Raw genomic sequence first — 19,220 nt, 5'->3', positions numbered from 1 at the left:
AGGCTAGATATATTTTAATGCTCATTTTATAAAGAAACTGAGGCCCTGAAAGATTAAGATCACATTAGCTGCTTAAGTGTGAGAGCAAGTACCTGAATATATATTTTTTGATTCTAATTCTCTATCTTCCCTTGATGATTTCATCTGCACCCAGAGGTTATCATTTTTATGCAAATGACTCCCAAGTCAATAACATCTTTCTCGAAATCCAGTCTGGTTTTGTAAATTGGCTACTTATCACCTCCAGCTAATACTTATAAACAGGCCACACTTCCAGTAGTCTCCTCCCCTCTCTAACCCATCCTGCATTCTCCACACAGGTGTTCAAATAATCCTTCTCTGGCACTCGTTTGGCTGTCACTCCCCTTCTCAAAAACATTCACTTGTCCTATATCTAGGATCAAATACATTCTTACCCTGGTATTTAAAGCTATCCACAATCTGGCTCCAACTTTTTTTTTTTTTTTTTTTTACCAGCCTCATGTCATATAATTCCCCTGTACACATTCCACGTATTAGCCAAAAGTGAACTACTAGTAGTTCCCAAACTTAATAGCCCATCATCTGCCTCCTTGCATTCCTACTCTTTGCCTGAAATATACTCCCTTATTATCAGCACCTCTTATAATCGATGTCCTTTTTTGAGGCAGTTTAGGCGTAAGTTCTGCTATGAAATTTTCTCCAATTTCCCTAGTTGTACATATATCTTTTTCTTCAATTAATCCTGTATTTATCTATATACCTATTATACTTTCCCTAATAAAATGTAAGCTTCTTTATAGCAGGGATTATTTTTATGTCTTTCTGTAGTGTCTAGAATAATATCTTGTACATAATATGTGTTTCCTAAATGCTTAAACTATTTTTAAAAAAATTATTATTTTTTTATTACAGCTTTTTATTTTCAAAACATATGCACGGATAATTTTTCAACATTGACTTTTGCAAAACCTTGTGTTCCAAATTTTTCCCTCCCTTCCTCCATCCCCTTCCTAGATGGCAAGTACTCCAATATATGTTAAATATATTTTTAAAAAATATGTTAAATCCAATATATGTATACCCTAAATGCTTAAAGCAAAACAATATTTGTATTTATTTTTAATACCTTAGAATAACAGACAAAAAGGACTTAGGATAGGGCTAGTCCTTAGTAGTAGCAGGAGGTTAAAATGTCGGGCAGTTTGTTACTTTTTTCTATGCCTCCAAACTGTGCAATGACTAAACCTTCATTGAAATCCATATCAATGTTTTAATTGGAAAATTCAAATTCAGTAGTAAATGGGCAAATCTATGATACATTGTGAAGAAGGGCATGCAGTCACAGAGTCTTCACACAATTTTAATAAAATGGAGAATTCCCAAATCTACCACAACATTCTGAGACTGTGAATCAGCATTTTTCCTCAAGGAAATCAAAATGGTTTTAAATAGATGATGCAGTCTTTTTGAAAGACAAATACAGCTTTATTGGAGAAAATGGGAGTTTGTAAGTTTATGAATAGTTTATTACACCTCAATAAATGTATCATGAATCAATAAAGGAAAAGTTAAGGGCAATAAGTTCATTACTAAGGTAGCTATTGATTCTTAAGTGTCCAAAATAAAGTGGTATTGGAAAGGAAATAGAGGAAATAATATCCTTTTTAAATACCCAAAATCTTAAATATATCAAAAACACAGATGTACAGCAATGATAAAAGGTACAAAGGAGTCTTCAGACCAATTTTTTTTAACTTCTTCATATTCTGATAAGGAGAAATAATACTTTCCAGCCTTTACACTTAATATCTCTTGGAACTAAATCAGAGTTGTAATAAATTAGATTATGTTTTGTCTTGCTTTTTCTAATAGTTTATTTATTCTGAATTTCTTATTTAACTATTTCTTCTAGCTCATCTGAAAAAGAAAAAAAATCTTATCTTAAAATGCCCATTAGAAAATGCAATCTTCTATTTCAATAATTAGAACTAATAATGTAAAAATGACTGTCAATCAATTAAAAAAAATTTCCACAAAAACCTTCCCTTTTTACTGACAATTTCCTTATAATCATCACTAAGCTGTACACAATAACAATTTGTGGTAATCAATTTTGATAGACTTAACTCTTTTCTCAGTAATACATCTGATCTAAGACAATTTCAAGATTCAAGATGGAAATTGCTAAACAAATCCAGAAAATGAACTATGGAGTCTGAATGCAGATTGAAACAATATTACTTTCACTTTTTTTTTCTTTCTTGTAATTTTTCCCTTTGGTTCCGTCTTTCAAAACATGATTAATATGTAAATATAGTCTCTGTCAGATTGCCTGTCATCTTGGGGTATTGGGAAAGGAAAGAGAAAACAATAGTAACTCAAGATATTATAAAAATAAATGGTGAAAACTATCTTTACATGTAGTTGGAAAAAATAAAATACTATTAATGGAAAAAGAAAAAAAATTATTACTAAGTTCATAAAATTAATTATTAGAGGCTCCAAATTGAAAGTTGGAAATACTCAAATTTTCCTTGCATTATAATATGATAAATACTTTGGAGGGAAAATTAAAATATAGGATGAATGTTAATCCAGCTGTATAAATGAATAAAAAAATGTAATCTTCTAGACCTTTTGTCTTTTTCTACATAGGACATATTAAGGTTCAGTTTGACCATTTTAAAATACTTGATTTCCCTACAGAATCAGCATTATAAAAATTAAGAATGTTTCTGATGTTATTAAAAAGGAATAATAAATTGCATTTTTAATGCAAAATATGACAAACCTAAAACACAGAAATCAAGATAAAGCTCTATCCATTTTGATTATCTCAAAACTGACCTCATTTTAACACAAGTAGAAAATTAATGATACAAGAGAATGATACTATGATTGCCATGAATAATGAAACACTATGATCTCAGAATGATCAAAATCACAGGAGGCCTAAAGGGCACTGGAAATAAGTTTACCCTTTATATAGGAAACTTCCATATGTTATCTTTAAACAACAATTATGTGAGGTAGATGCTATTATTATTCACATTTTACAGATAAGGAACTAGGGGTTGGAAAGAAGGTGTCCAAAGTCACAGAACTAGAGCAGGATTCACCTTAAGTTCTTTCTGACTCCATGGTCTGGCTTAGTAATTCATAATGTTTCTAAGGATGCTCAGTAGATCAAAGTAGGCTGCCCACAATGACCTAAATATGTAAGAAATGTCAAAGGACCAAAGGTCTAAAGCTAGAAGAGATTTCAGAGGACATTCAGTTTACTTTTTCATTTTACAGATGAGATTTCTTACTCAGAAAAGATAGATGATTTTCCCAAGATCACACAGTAGGAAAAAACCGGTAGAATTGGGTTTTTAATCTTTTTCTTTAATTAAAGCTTTTTAATTTTCAAAACATATGCATGGATAACTTTTCAACATTAACCCTTGCAAAATCTTGTGTTCCAATTTTCCCCCATTCCCTCAACCCTGCTCCCTCCCCTAGATGACAAGTAATCCAATATATGTTAAATATAGTACAAATATGTTAAATCCAATATATGTATACATATTTATACTGTCTTGCTGCACAAGAAAAATCAAATCAAATGGGCTGAAGCTCGAGTTGATGCACTGAGGTCCCAAGTATGTGAGGCTAAATAGTAATTGGACCATACTCTATTAATATATATGCTTGGAGAAAGAATGACCCCCCTCCCACTCTTTGTGCAAGTCCTGATTTGTTGTATAGGAAATTATGTAGGGATGATTTTAGTGGGTGGAGGCAAGAGGTGCAGAACGAGAGGCGGAGAGACTGCTGGTTGGGTTCCTGTTGCGGCTGTTCTCATTGCTATCATCATCCCCCTTCACCTCCACAAAGAATAAAGATTGAAGATTTTCCCTTAACCTGAATTCCTGACTCTGGCTGATTTTAAAATACGCAGTCATCACAAAAAAGGAAAAAAAAATGATAAAGAAAATAAAATGCAAGCAAACAACAAAAAGAGTGAAAATGCTGCCTTGTGATCCACACTCAAGTTTCTACACCTTCTGGGTGTAGATGTCTCTCTTTATCACAAGATCATTAGAACTGGCCTGGACCATCTCCTTGTTGAAAAGGGCCCCATCCATCAGAATTGATCATCATATTAGAGTTGGATTTTGAAGTCTGGTTTTGTAACTCCAAATTTATTATTTTTTCCAATGTATTATGGTACTTATCACAAATGAAGATACATCTGACTGAAAAAATGTATATGTGTTACCTAGCAAGAGTGGAGAAAATAGGAAAAGCTGAAGTACCTTTGTGGGTTAATTAACAAAACTAGTAGACAAAATCTCCTGTATATCTGGTAGATGACCTGTGAGAGAGATTTATAGAACACATAGACAAGAATGACACAGGAACAGGAGTCATGTAATACAATGATGAGATGACCTGTTTAGTCATTTTAGTCACATCTGATTCTTGGTGATAGGTCTTCTTGGCAGAGGTAATGGAGTAGTTTACCATTTCCTTCTCCAGCTCATTTTACAGATGAGGTAACTAAGGCAAATAGAATTAGGTGACTTTCCCAGGGTCATACAAAGTATCTACGGTCATATTTGAATTCAGGTCTTTCAAGGCCGATACTCTGGTCACTGAGTCACATAGCTGCCCCAAGACAATCTCTATGAATCATATCATAATAATATATGATATCTCATGGAAATATTTTAGAAAAAGACTTTTTTTTTTTTTTTTTTGGCTGAAGCAATTGGGGTTAAGTCACTTGCCCAGGGTCACACAACTAGGAAATGTTAAGTGTCTGAGGTCAGATTTGAACTCATGTCCTCCTGACTTCAGGGCTGGTCCTCAATCCACTGCACCACCTAGCTGTCCCAAAAGACTACTTTTTGATAGTTAAAGCTAGTTTTGATAATTAAAGATAGTTAAAAGCATTTCAAAGTATTTAGTTGGACAAAATCCTATTAATTTGAATTTTAAATAATTCTTTTTAAGTTGGATGGAAATAATGCAACTTTTTCTTCAAAATATTACTGTGCAACCAACACAAACATTTTTAAATGAATGGTAGAATGAATTAAAGATAAAGTTGCCTAAGCTAGCAGAAGACTTGAAACTATAAGGAAATTCAAAAAGTAGTAAAACCTTTTTAATGATAGATCTTAAGAAAACAAAAATCTTCTAATAATTCTAGTTCCAATCATTTCACCTTAGAATAATGTTGTACAAACTGAAATGGCTTTTTCAAAATTCAATCAGGTGTGTGTAAGGTCCATTGGTATCAAGCTTTAATACTTGTCTGTTCCCATAAGTTCCATGCTTCACCACCATGCCGGCTTCAGCACATTTACTATTAGCAGCAAGCTCTTTTTCACACAGAGTCACAAACTGAGAATAAAGCACTAATCCTTCTTCTTTTCCAGAATTGGTGTGGTACTGCATGCTTTTTCCTTTCACTTTTCCTCCAAGGGTGGCTTGAGGGATAATGAGAACATTCCCAGGTAGATCCAATATAGAGACGTGCTTGCCATTTTCTGTCTCACTTAATTTCACATTCAAAAGTGTGCTAACTGGGAGGAAAAAAATTCTAAAGTGAAAAGTCAAACCAAGAACCCATTCTACCCTCAAGAAACCATCAGCCCTCAGTGACTCTAAAAATTATGTTTAAAAAGCCGGTTTGTCAGCTCACATATCTTGACTCAAATCTTTATTCAGATGTTCAAAAATGGTTTAAGTTAAAAACAACCCCCTCACCAAAAACCCCAACATCCCTCCAAATACAAATAATCTTATATAGAAAATGTTTCAGAAATGAATTAGTAGTTAATGTGACCCCAATATTAAATTCCTGAATAGAGGTTTTTTTGGAGAGGCAATTGGGGTTAAGTGACTTGTTTAGGGTCACACAGCTACACAGCTAATAAGTGTTAAGTGTCTGAGGCAGCAATTGAACTCAAGTCCTCTTGACTTTATTGAGCCATCTAGCTGCTCCTTGGTGTTTTTGTTGTTGTTGTTGTTGTTTTTTAATATAACCATATGCTGGAGTATTGACATAAGCCCTCCTGGGGATACCTGTCAGGCCTAAAATCTTCCTGAAAAAGAGTCCAAGATGAAGCTACTGTTAATTTCCTTCTAATAGAGAATGACACTAGATGGAAATCCTAATTCATTGCATTTTTTGTTTGTTTGTTTTTGCTTTGTTATTTAGAACACTTTGCTAACAAGGCTGAGATTTTTGAATTCAAATCCCATATGGTTTGACTTTTGCTGTTTCATTATAGTAAATTAATGTCAGCACAGAAAATGAAAAGATTGATGAACCTGGGAAAAAAATTAGAAAAATCATACAAGACTAACATTAAATAGCTATCTTACAACTCTTCACTGCTTGGTTGGGGAATATAAACAAAAGAATTATCAGAAATGCATCATTTCTATTAGAAGAACTCCCAAAAAAGCAAATGTTGGATCAGTAGTATTATCTTCACTTAATAATACCTTCATTACTATAATCTAATATAATAACAATGCTATGATTATGAAATTATAGACCATCATTCAGATTTATAGTTTTTATAGAGATTTTACAAATGTACAAAAAAATTCACCTGGGATTCTAAATAGAGCTTACTATTGTGAATGAAAATTAGAATTACCTGAGGGAGATTTTAAGGATCTGTAATTTCATCACTGAACAAGACTTTCTCCCTAGGAGCAACCTACAGTCTATGAATCGATAGCTGAGTCCAAGGGAGTTGCTCGAAGCACATAAAGGTCAGGTGAACTGTCAAACAATTAATAAATGCTGGTGGTAGAAGTGAACCCAAGTATTCTTGACTTGAAGGGTCATATTCTATTCATATATCTATCCAAAAGATATAACTTTATAGAAAAAAAAACAAAACAAAACAAACCCAAAACAGCAACAACAATGAAAACCCCAGGTATTTTTACTTATTGCCTAGTATGGCTCAGTTACTGTGTTGGGCAATAGGGATACAAATATATATAAAATAAAAAAGTGAAACAATTCCTATTCTTAAGTAATTTGCATAATATCCATAAATATCTATCATTAAAAAAAAAAAAACTCAAGTAAGAGATTTTGGATTAGGAGTACTTTTCCAAATCTTGACTGGCTTCTGTTTGTAAAATCAAAAGGAGCACACTAGAAGTGGAGAGAAATTACATGAAATTAATTCCCATAGAAAATCAGTGCAGCAAAAACTTATAGATGGGCAATGGCAAGAATTTGCCTGTTAGAGATAGAAGCTAATCCCCAATTAGAATTAAAGACATTTTAGAATGGATACTCTGGGAGAATGGGGGAGCCCCAATATATTTTCTTCTCATTCCCTAAATCAAAGGTTTTATCTGGCTGAAAATCTTTGAAAGGCAGGATATCTAAAAGTTATTAAGCATTATAAAATTTTGCTTAACTAATATTTACTTTATTTCCTCTATTTGGATTTTGTCATACTAGCCACTAATTGAACAGTTGGCTTCTCAGGGGAGGCGGAGCTCTCCAAAATATTGGGGTGATGATAATTCATCATCGAGGCTTCTGATTAGTTGAAAGATGAAAGAATAATGGTACAGTTAGGACAGAAGCATACACAGAACTACCACATACCTCCCTCTGCTGGCTAGACCTGAGAACCTGACAATGCTGCTGGTAGGCTTCCTATAGAACCATCACTATAACAGGCTCTTAGAGTTTGAGATAGGAGGGTACTTGGAGATCAGTTAGTCGCAGGGGTCCTCAAACTACAGCACACGGGCCAGATGCAGCAGCTGAGGACGTTTATCCTCCTCACCCAGGGCTATGAAATTTCTTTATTTAAAGGCCCACAAAACAAAGTTTTCAATCTGAGGGACAGTGAACTGGCCCCCTATTTAAAAAGTTTGAGGACCCCTGAGTTAGTGTAACCCCTGTCCCTTTCCTTAAGGAAACAGGTCCACAGACACATCCATCAGAAAGCAGAACAAAGATCTGAACTACTCAGCTTTCCTGATTCCAAATCCAGCATACTGTCTCCTAACAGCAGAGTACCTAGCATACAGTAAGAGCTTAATAAATATTTATCCATTTATTTATTAATTGAATCTTGAATTTAACAGAGAATTACCATTCAAAAATCATTTTATATTAAGTAGCTTGCTCAGAAGTTAGATTTCATTTTTCCAGAGAAATAATGTTCCAGAGAAATATATTTAGTAGTTAAATTGTCAGGCCAGCCCACAAAGACTTTAATTTCTGGTCCTGATGTATTCTCTCGAACAGACAGTACAATAGAACCTAACCACTAAGTGTAATGATGTTTCTCTGGAAAAATGCATTAGGAATTTTAACTTGGAATGCCAGGATCTTATGAAGTTACAATGGAAATAGGGTGTGGGGGGAAAGGGGATAATAGATTGATTGGGACTTTGTACTAAGGACAAGAATAATAAGGGCAAAGAAGAGCAGTCAGAAATAGGGGGTTTCAAGATAAGAAATAGTAGGGGTCAGTATGGTCCACTTCTAAAACCTAACCCATGGCCATTTATTCAAGGAACAGATGTAAGTTTAACACAAAAGCTAGGGACTGCTTAAGTCAAACAAAAGGAAGATACTGGATAAAACAGCTTCACCATTTGGTTTGTACTTCTCATATATTTATGGTCTAATTTATTATAGTTATTTTTGTATGTTTTTCTACTCATCTACTAGACTGTAAACTAGTAGAGTTGGAATATTTCATATTTAACAACCTTAGTACCTATCAGTCAATCAAAAAACACTTATTAGGAGCCTATTCTGTGCCAGGCACTATCCTAATTGTTGGGGATATAGGCAAAGTAAAAGTGTCTGTCACAAGGAGCTTGCAAGACGATGCACTTTTACATTCACATACACAAATTGTGATATGTAAATGCAAATTAACATTATTCTACTGTTAGAAATGACAAAAGAGAAACCACAGAATCCTGGGTGGTAGGAATTGATACAGAATGAAGTTAGCAGAGCTAAGAGAATCATTTATAGAGAGACAGGAACAGCAGTATAAAGAAAAACAACTTTGAAAGAGTTAATACTCAGATCCATGCAATGAACAACCATGTCTCCAGAGGATATAAAGTGAAGCAGGTTAATTATCTCCTGGCAGAAAGGATAGACACAAGGTTGAAGAGACACACTTTTTTTTGGATGTGGCCACTAAGTGGATTTATTTTGTGTGACTCTGCTTATTTACTGCAAAGAACTTTTTCATCTCTTTTTTTCTCTTGGATTTTAATTGGGAAACGGGGTTAACAAAAATGACATCCCTCCCCAAAAAAAGAGGGCCCACCAGAACTTACCCCCCCAACAAAAAACCAACAGATAAAAGTCCAAAAGATAGCCCAAACAGGCAGTTTTAAAAATAAAAATGTAGAATATTTTAAAGAAATGTCAGGATCTATGACTTCATTAATATAGTATTCCCTCTAATAAGAGAAATCACAATTGTACCACACTTTTGTGGGTTTTTGTGGTTAAAAATCTAAGAATGTAACCCAAAAAAACCTTCTGAAGATAAGCTGCTAGTCCTCCCCTAACAGTCTTTTACTGGTCATTACTAAAAACATGTCAGGATGGGAGAGTTTTCCAGAATTTTAGTCTCTGGCAACATTGTTATTCCATTATTTCAATGGGGTCTTACTCTTACTACCCCATTTGGGACTTTCTTGGCAACGATACTGGAGTAGTTTGCCATTTCCTTCTCCAGGTCATTTTTACAGATGGGGAAACTGAGGCAGAGTTAAGTGACTTGCTCAGGGTCCTGGAGTTAATTCCTGAAGCTGGATTTTAAATCAGATTCTTCATACTCCAGGTTTAGCCAGCTAGCTGCCAGTGTTTGGCAAATCTTTTGAAAATTTAGAGCCCCCATTGTGGCATTAAATTAGGACTTTTGTGGAGGCTATGCATAAAATAAGCACTTAATAAATAAAGGTTGAATTTGAGAGACTTCAAAACTCCCCAAATTCTCAATCAAATAACCAAGAATGCCAGATTGTTTTTTTATTTGAAATGAAGCACCTGCTATCTGATTGCATTGAAGATAAATGAATAAAGAAACTATATATATCACAATATAATTAATTTTGTTATTGGGTAACATGATCGATTACTGAAGAGGTCTTATAGCCCTATCCCTTCATTTTACAGATAGGGAAACTGAGGCCCAGAAAGGTTAAGTGACTTGCCAACATGACATATTTAAGACAAATGCAGGATGTGACCTTTAGTCAGTTCTATCCACAAATTTTACATTCTTTCTATTGCATCATGCTGCTTAAAAAGCTTTTAATCAGACCTAGGGAGCTGTTGCATTTATTTCAATTGTTTTTCTTCACTGTAATCTTGTATATATACTTATACAACATGTCATCTCCCCCTGTTTTCAGTTCAGGTGAAGTTTTGTCACATTTTTAAAAAAGTTTCTCCTAATTTAAAAATGAATCGAGTCATCCTGTCTCATGTACCCATTTCTGCTACTTGTATTTCTGAATGTCTTTTCTATTTATGAGCACATGTAGCTGCTCCTCCATCCATGAAGATGAGATTAATGACCCATACCCAACTTAAAGACCAATCCTATTACAGCAGGATTTTGTCAACATAACAAGTTGTTACATTTTGGGAAAAAAAGGACCAATCCAAAATAATGGTATAATAAAGTGTATTCCAAGAAGTTTTTACTGTATAATTTTGTCCTAAAGTCTTAATATGGCTTTAAAACTACACTAAAACATTTGGAACACCCTAAATTTGTATACCTCATGCCCTAGAATAGAAAAATTGGTAAAGGATAGAGGAAGAAAACATAACTTTAAAGTTCTGTCAGTTCAGGGAACTTTTTCTTTTCTTTTTTTTTCCCCTAAGGCAATTGGGATTAAGTGACTTGCCCAGGGTCACACAGCTAGAAAGTGTTAAGCATCTGAGGCCAAATTTGAACTCAGGTCCTCTTGATTTTAGGGCTGGTGTTCTCTCCAATGCGCCACCTAGCTGCCTCCAGGGAACTTGTTTCATCAATACAAACAGAAACTTATAAATGTAATTATAGGGAGCTGCCTGTGACACAGAGATAAGGTGAACCAGGGTCATATGAGCTAATAAATCAAATGAGATGAAATGAGATAATATTCATAAAATGCTTAGTATAGGGCCTCGCACATAATAGGTGCTTAATAAATGCTTAATTCCTTTCCCTTAGTAAATATCACAGATGGGACTGGAACATAGATTTTCCTAACTCCTAACTTCCAGCACTCCATATCCTCCATACAGTGCAATCTCCAAGGCTATGGACAATGACTAACAATTCCAAAATGGATAAGAATCTAAAATATAAGCTGGCTCAGTGGCTAGAATCTTGGATGTGGGAATTGAGAAAATTTGGTTCAAACCTTCTAGTCTTGGACAAGTAACATGACTTCTCTGAGCCTACATCAGAGGGGTCAGATATGCTGCCAAGTACTTCTAGAATTAATACAACTGGGAAGTATTTAACTCACTAAAAAAAAAAAATACAATACAACATAACATTAATTTGTGTTTTTTTTTTTTTTGAATCAGTATGGCTCCATTTCTCTTTGATTCATGATCTATTTCTATTTGAAATTGATACCATTAGATTAGAACCATTATATGGTTCCTAAGGTCTCCTCCACCTATGGTCTGAGCTAGATGACTCAGAGTTAAGATGTCCAGAGCATTCTCTTAAAATTTCCACTGGCACAAATTTCCAAAGGCAGAGGATTCTGAGGATATTATGCTCTTTCACATTCTTTACTTTCACTTTGCTAGTTTCTGCTCATTCTGTATATTAAGAAGGAAAAAAATACTGGCTAAAATCACATACCCATTTTAGGCAGAAGGTCTTCTTCAGCACCTTTAAAGAAGCAGACATAGATCACTAATGCTCTTGAAACCTGTGAGAAATCAGCAAAGTTTTTTTTAAATTAAAAATTAACTCTCTATAGGAACTTAAAAACACGTTAACATACATTTGAGATACAGACAATGACAGCAGTGGAAAAATCCACACATGTATTATCAGTAGAGAGGTCAAAAGCAAAGGAAGGATATTTTCAAAATATATTTGATTACTTAATTTTGAATCTGGAAGATTAAATTACATCCAATTATCAAGCACTTAGAGAATCATTTCCTTCAAAAATTATTTAAGCTGAAAAATGAGAGAGGACTGTACAAAGTCACCATCCTTATTTTTTCCTCCTGAGCTATTTGGATCCAGTGGCAAGATAGGTCAGCTGGAGATAGCCCTTCCAGATGTCCTGGTCCTCTTTGAGAAGGCAGGAAAAACAAGATGAAAAATAACTAACAGTAGTAAATTGTCCCATGAAAAATAAATACTACATATTTATATGATACATCTCAAAAGTCACTTTATTAATGTGAAAGACATTAGAGCACATCAACCATATTCTTGTTTCTGAGTAAGATGGACAAACTTGGAAACATTTCATTTCCCATGTCCCATTTATTAAAGACAAATGCCATTTATTTCTACATTTTATTCACTATTATTTACTAACAAAGGAAAGCTTGGCATAGTGGATGAATTACGATTTTGGAATTTTGCAAAACATGACAAATATGGAAATATGTTTAAAAGAATTGCACATATTTAACTTATATCAGATTGCATGCTGTCTTGGGGAGGAGGAGATGAGGGAGAGAGGAAAATTTGGAACACAAAGTCTGACAAAAACGAACATTGAAAACTCTTTACATGTATTTAGAAAAAAAAACTATTGAAAATTTTTTAAAATTAATTTTTTAAAAAAAGTAGTGATTAAATTGATTTATTTGGCATTTTGGTTAATTCATTATTTCTAGTCTGGCATCACAGAATCTCAAAGTTGGAAGGAGCATATGAGATCATTATCAGTACTTCATCAGGTATCTCTTGTATTATAGCCAACAAGTAGTCATCTAGCCTTTGCTTGAAGACTTCCCAGCACCAGAAACAATCTACTGTCTTCCCTATAGCTTTACAACTCATTTCATTTTTGGATCAAATTGTTACCCATTGTCATCAAAGTTTTATTGTTGTTTTTTTAATATCAAACTTCTTTGCAACAAAATTCATTTACTCAAGAATGAATTCCTTACTAGAGGTATAATTCCATCAAAAAACTTCAAATTCTTCCTTTGTTGTTCTACATACTTAAAACAAGTCAACTGTTGGGACTTAGAAATATATTTTTCTTTAAATTATACTAACATTTTCATTATAATGCAGTTTAAAAATAGTATAATTTCAGGAGACTGCGATTTAAATCTGATTTCTGATATCCATCTGAAGAATGAAGCTGTGCAAGTTATTCTTAAACTCTCAGAAATTCACTTTCTGAATCTGGGGAAAATATTTGTATAAACTGCCTCATAAAATTGGGATAAGTAAAGAATCTTGTAAATTTTAACGTGCTACTTAAATGTAAATAATCAATAATAAAATTATTTAATATAATTCCTGAGAAAGGTTTTTCAGAGGTCATCTAGCCCAACTCTTACCAAAGTATTCTATTAACTAGTGAAAAAAGAAAGGATGCCTGTAGCTATTTCTGTAACAGTACACCCTGGCCTGGAATAAGAATGGATCATCCTGCCAGGAGTTGGCAGCCTTAGTAATGGACTTTCAAAACTATAACACAAGTCCAATCAATTAGTGCTGTAGCAAATTCAAACAGTGACAGAACACCAGAATTAAGTAGCTTTTTGTTTCATGAGATAGGTACCAATTCTTTCCATCTGTCTACAGTCACTACTTATTAAAGTCTTTCTCTTAAGTATGTCCTATTAATACATACCATTATGACCTAGTCATTTCTCCCTCCAAGTAATAGCTTCTCTCCTGCATTTAAAGTTATGACTTTAAGGGAAAAAGTAACGGAGTCTGTCACTCGAAAAAAATAAAGCAAAACAATGCTACTTGAAAATTTTTTGAGTTTAAAAATGCTCTTTTTGTACAAGAACTCTAAATGATAAAGATGGCTACTGAAGCAAAAAAGAGTCCTTTTCCCCTAATTATTTATAATAAATTAAATTAATTTAGTGTGGGTGTTTGGAGAAAAGGGAAGGAGGGAGAAGGATCAGAGACCTGTATAAAGGAAATGAAGCACAGTATTCATAAAAAACACGAGAAAAGACTTGGAAGAGGTATACAGATGACAAGTATACTGAAAATTAAACAATTATGTGACAATCATAGGAATTAACAGTTTTCAACATGGAAGTAAAAATAATGGGAAAAAAAATTCAACACAGTATGAAAGAGTGACCATCAAGAAAGGAGAAAAATGAGGAACTTTTTAAATATAAGAAAAAGAAAATATGTAGAAAGTGATTTTTATACGTGTGGGGAGAGAAAAGTTATTTAAAAATATAAAAATTCATAACAAAGATTAGTAGAATCAATAAACATCTATTATTTATCTATAAAGTTTCAGGCACTATAAAGACAAAAAAAAAATTCTGATTTCAAGGATGTTACTTTCCTACCAGTGGACAACAACATGTATTGTTAAGACCTTGCATTTCCTTCAGTCTCTTTGTGACCCCATTTGGGGTTTTCTTGGCAACGATACTCGAGCACTTTGTCATATCCTTTTCCAAAACACTTAAGTGTGTGCAAAATAAATGCAAGGTAGTAAGGGAGAACTAAGAACAGGAAGACCACAAGAGGTGGTATATAAACTGAGAGTTGAAGCAAATTAAGGTTTCTAAGAAGTAGAGGAAGTGTATTACACAGCGACTCGGGATGCTAGATTACTAGTGAAAAATACCAAGAAAGCCAGTATGACTGGACACCGCTGTACGTGAAGGAGAGAAATGCACAGTAAATCTGATATTAGGTTGGAGTCTGCTGGTAAAGGGCTTTAAGTGACAAATTAAGGAGTTGGTATTTGATCCTACTTAGGCAGTGGAATTTACTGAGTCGGGAACGACGATCAGATTTGGGTCAGTTAATCAACTTTTAGACTATTACCTTGGAAGCTGTGTGGAAGAATTGGAAAGGGAAGAATTTGGTCAAGGAGACCAAAAAAAGCAGAAAGTGATTGGAAATTCTGAGTCAGCTGACTTTTAATGAAAGGCGAACTAATAGTAAAATTGTGATTTGGATAGTTTAAAAATAGAAATGTGTAAATATGAAATCATGTCAAACAATATAATACTGGGCACTTTCAGGTGTTTTAGTTAAAGGAGGTAGGTGTGTGTGTGTGTGTGTGTGTTAAGGGTAGTAAAACAACTCAAAAGTTTTGTAGGATGGATGAAATCATTCTTATAAAAATCTTGGAATGGTGGAATAAAGATGGCAGAGATAGAGCTACAACAGTAAGGTGTCAGAGCCAAAATTACGACATAATAAAGAACACAGTTCATTTCATTATGAAAATAAGAGTCCAAATTAAAAACTTTCTAGGAAATAAAATCTTTCTGGGAAACTTCACTTTCCTAGGCCTTTGCTCAAGTCTAGATGTGCATCAAATTTCCTATAAAAGGGGAAAGGAACAGTTATTCTCTGCATTACATACACAAAATGCTTAACTCCCAATTTTCTACCTGCAAGGTAGCTTGCCCACAGCCCGCTCAGGATGCTGCAAAGACTCCAAGAGACTGAAAGCAATCTGGTTTCTGGACTGGGACGGAAAGTGGGAGGCGTTTTAAAATTTAAATTTAAATTAAAAACAGCCTCAATTAGGAGATCTGTTTAAAAAAAGGAGTAAGAGGAACAGGTCTAGGAAACGGGGAGCTCACTTTCTCGGACACCTGAGGGCGCTGGCTCCTCCGCAAACACGCAAAGCAGCCGACAGCACCGGCCTGCGCGCATCGAGAACACCGAGAGCCCAGGTAGAACGCGCGCGCCCCGGGCACTCAGTGCTGGAGCTGTCGGCTTCTCCCAGTAACGGGCTACACCAGAAACAGGAGGGCTACTGATGAGGAGCGAGGGAAGGAGGGTCTGCAGAGTGCTAAGGATTACTGATCACGAAGGTTATGAGTCATTGCACCACAATGGCTAAAGCGGGGTCCGTCGGGGGCCGACTTTACCTCCACCCATTGCGCCTCGGCGTCGCCCTGGGCAGGACGGACTTGTAGCTTGGCATGCAGGCACTGCTGCAGGAGCGCACGGGCCTGCGGGGGGCGGCCTGCCTCGGCCATGGCGGAGAGCGCACCTGCAAAGCAGCCTCGGCCCCAAAGGATCTGGCCGACCTAGCGTGGCTCGGCTCAGCCTCCGCCTCTTCCCGTTAGCTGGCGCGCAAGATCCAGTGGGCGGGGCCCGGGAGAGGAGGGCAGGGCCGGGGCGGAGACACTGGGTGGGAGAGGAAAAAGGCCTTGGCTTTGGGGTGTGGTGGGTGAATCAAAGGTTAGCGACTGCCAGGCAGGGGTCCTCAAACTACCGTCCGGGGCCAGATGCAGCCCCTGAGGACGGTTATCCCCCTCCCCCAGGGCTATGAAGTTTCTTTATTTAAAGGCCCATAAAACAAAGTTTTTGTTTTTACTATAGTCCGGCCCTTTATTTAAAAAGTTTGAGGACCCTACAGCCTCCGCGCTAATATCACCACTTTCCCAGACCTCGAAGTTTGCACTCTCGCCATTGCACCTTCTCCCCTCCATTCTGCTCCTGAAATGAGTTGTGGAAGATCCCACCCTTCAGGCTGCTACACTTCATCTGTTGGCTGAGATACTAAAGAAGGAAGACAATTTTAATTTGGAGGAAAAAAACTGATTAATGGCAGATCATGAACTTGGCGTCTTGGGATCTCATAGTGTCAATTCTCAGTTTCTTTTCTTGATCTCTTTGTGTACTTAAAGCATCTTTTGTAGGTCACGGATTACTTTGGCAATCTAGTCTAAGAATGGACTCATTCTTAGAATAATTCTTTTAAGTGTGTAAAATAAACTAAGGAGGAAACCAATTGTAGTGAAATGAAGATTTAATTATTAATTATTCAAGTTCCTCAAAATCTACTCACAAACTTGAGTTAGGTGACTTTTAAAAAATATTGACACATTCAGGGACCCTGAATTAAGAACATTTGTTCCTCACCAAATAACATTTAAAAATATTTATTTTTTATTTACCTTTTAGTTTACTTTTCTATGTAGCAGTTGAATCTTCCCAATAAAAGGAGAACTTGAATGCAGGCAAGAAACCCTGAAAAGAGGAGGGAGAGCCTTTCTTTTGTTATGCATCCCAATTATTTACATTAAAAATAATTATAAATTTATCCAACAAAAATAATCAGATAAGCAAAATGAGGAAGAATGTTAAATTTTATCATGGGAGAAGTCAATTATTTAGGAACAAGCAAATCCAAACAAGATATTAAATAGAACCTTCAAGGTCTTTTTAAAGTTCCTCTAACCCTGGGAAACTTCAGTTTTCTTTCTTACTTATTCTCTTTTTATTTTCTTTTTTCTTTTCTTCTTGTCTTCTTTTTTCTTGTTTAAAACCCTTTTCCTTAGGAACTAAGAGAACTTTTGTAGCCTCAAAAACTTTACAACCCCTGTGAAGCATTTGGGCAATTAACAAGGCTGGGGGGCAGCCCCCAATAGCCTGATCTATTGCAAAAAGCATTTTAACTGTTTTTTCTGGGCTCTTTTCCTTCAGATCCTATTACCCCTCCAACAAAGCACCGCTTTCATAATGTTACTATTCAGCTAAAAAAAAAAAAAAAAATCCAAACCTCCAAAACAAAAACTTCATGCTAACTAAAAGAAGACACTCTTTACTCTGGATTTTAAGAGCTTGGGGAGTCTTTGCTATTTTTTTCTACCTTTTTTTTTTTTTTTTTTTTGCCACTATTTTCTACAAGTAGATTTCATTGAGTTGAATTACATTATTTATTATTTACAAGTGCTACCTACATTTTCCAGGGTTTTCTGTCTTCTCTGCCTGGAATACCACTTTGCACTATCTTCCATCGAATTCCTATCCATTCTTCAATACTGCTTTCATTCTACTTCCTCAGTGAAGCTTTTCCTGCTTCCAGAGCCAGATGTGATTTCTTTCTCCTCTGAGTTCCGGCAACACTTTGCTTATACTCATAGCACTCATCATATTTTACTTTATATTATACCTATTGTCACGCATATAAGATTTTCTCTGGGAGGCAATGTGGTACAATGAAATTAAGAGCAGACCTGGAATCTGGAAGACATGGATTTAAATCCCACCTTTGACAAAAATAGTATCTGTGTGATCCTGGGCAAGTCATTTAAATCTTTCTTGTTTCCTCCTTTCAAAATAGAGATAATGATATCTATCTCAGGGTTGCAGAGAGGATCAATTGAAATAATTTCAGGGGTCTTCAAACTACAGCCTGCGGGCCAGATGTGGACGATTATCCCTCTCACCCAGAGCTATGAAGTTTCTTTATTTAAAGGCCCACAAAACAAAGTTTTTGTTTTTACTATAGTCCAGCCCTCCAACAGTCTGAGGGAAAGTGAATTGGCCCCTATTTTAAAAGTTTGAGGACCCCTGAATCAATTTTCAAATCTTAAAGCACTATATGAATGTTAGTTATTATTCTCTGATGATTACTTTATTGAGGGTGATGAAGTCTAGATATGGGGTACCTAAATGAAATTAGGGTTTAGTTGAGGACTAGAGACAGGATTGGGGTACAGGGAGTCAAATGGAGCTCCCCAGCAACCCCATTGGATTTGGTGCAAGGATACGGCAGTAAATGAGGTCTAGTAGTGGCACGAATGCCCAATAAAAGCATTTATTGGCCAGAAAAGCTAGATTGATAAAAGAGGTTTATTATGGGGTTTAGAAGTAAGGAAATAAGTGAAGGTAGAGATAAGAAGGGCACTGGACAGAGGGTCCAGTGGACCGAGGGTATTGACATGGCTAGCATGTTTGGGACCTCTGCAAAGAGGGGGACCCAACGTGGCCCTTTTATAATGGGAGATTTAGCTAGAGGGGCCTTTGGGTGTAGCCCCAAAGTTGTCTCAGATCCGGATGGGGGCTGGGACAGGTCTGGATCTTCTACTGGATTCAAAGGGACCAGGATTTGTGAATCAAAAGGTAATTACATTAACTGGGGGGGGAAGGGGGGAGAGAGGGGAGGTTGGGAATCACAAAGAAAGGAATCTTAAAGAGACCACATCCGCATCAAAAGGAAGGGTTGTATTTTATTATTGTATTTTATTTATCTTTATGTTTCCCCATAGG

General features: G+C 35.6%; 1 protein-coding gene across 1 annotated transcript; it reads right to left on the bottom strand.

Moving 5' to 3' along the window:
* Positions 1-3,348: 3,348 nt before the first annotated feature.
* DTD2 (D-aminoacyl-tRNA deacylase 2) lies at positions 3,349-16,273 on the bottom strand. Its single transcript, XM_051977287.1, has 3 exons — positions 16,088-16,273; positions 11,874-11,943; positions 3,349-5,558 (listed from the first exon to the last, which is right to left on the bottom strand). The coding sequence occupies exons 1-3, from the start codon at positions 16,196-16,198 to the stop codon at positions 5,233-5,235; spliced, it is 507 nt and encodes a 168-aa protein (XP_051833247.1). The 5' UTR covers positions 16,199-16,273; the 3' UTR covers positions 3,349-5,232.
* Positions 16,274-19,220: the final 2,947 nt, after the last annotated feature.

The sequence above is a fragment of the Antechinus flavipes genome, chromosome 2 (assembly GCF_016432865.1).
Source record: "Antechinus flavipes isolate AdamAnt ecotype Samford, QLD, Australia chromosome 2, AdamAnt_v2, whole genome shotgun sequence".
Taxonomy (NCBI): domain Eukaryota; kingdom Metazoa; phylum Chordata; class Mammalia; order Dasyuromorphia; family Dasyuridae; genus Antechinus; species Antechinus flavipes.
Note: the sequence above shows the minus strand (reverse complement) of the source record. Positions and strands in the feature narration are given on the sequence as shown.

Coding starts and splice junctions, on each gene's coding strand:
- DTD2 (XM_051977287.1), bottom strand. CDS start 16,198: ATGGCCGAGGCAGGCCGCCCCCCGCAGGCCCGTGCGCTCCTGCAGCAG. Junction 11,944..16,087: donor CCGAGGCGCAATGGGTGGAG/GTAAAGTCGGCC, acceptor GATTTCTCACAG/GTTTCAAGAGCATTAGTGAT. Junction 5,559..11,873: donor AGACCTTCTGCCTAAAATGG/GTATGTGATTTT, acceptor TTTTCCTCCCAG/TTAGCACACTTTTGAATGTG.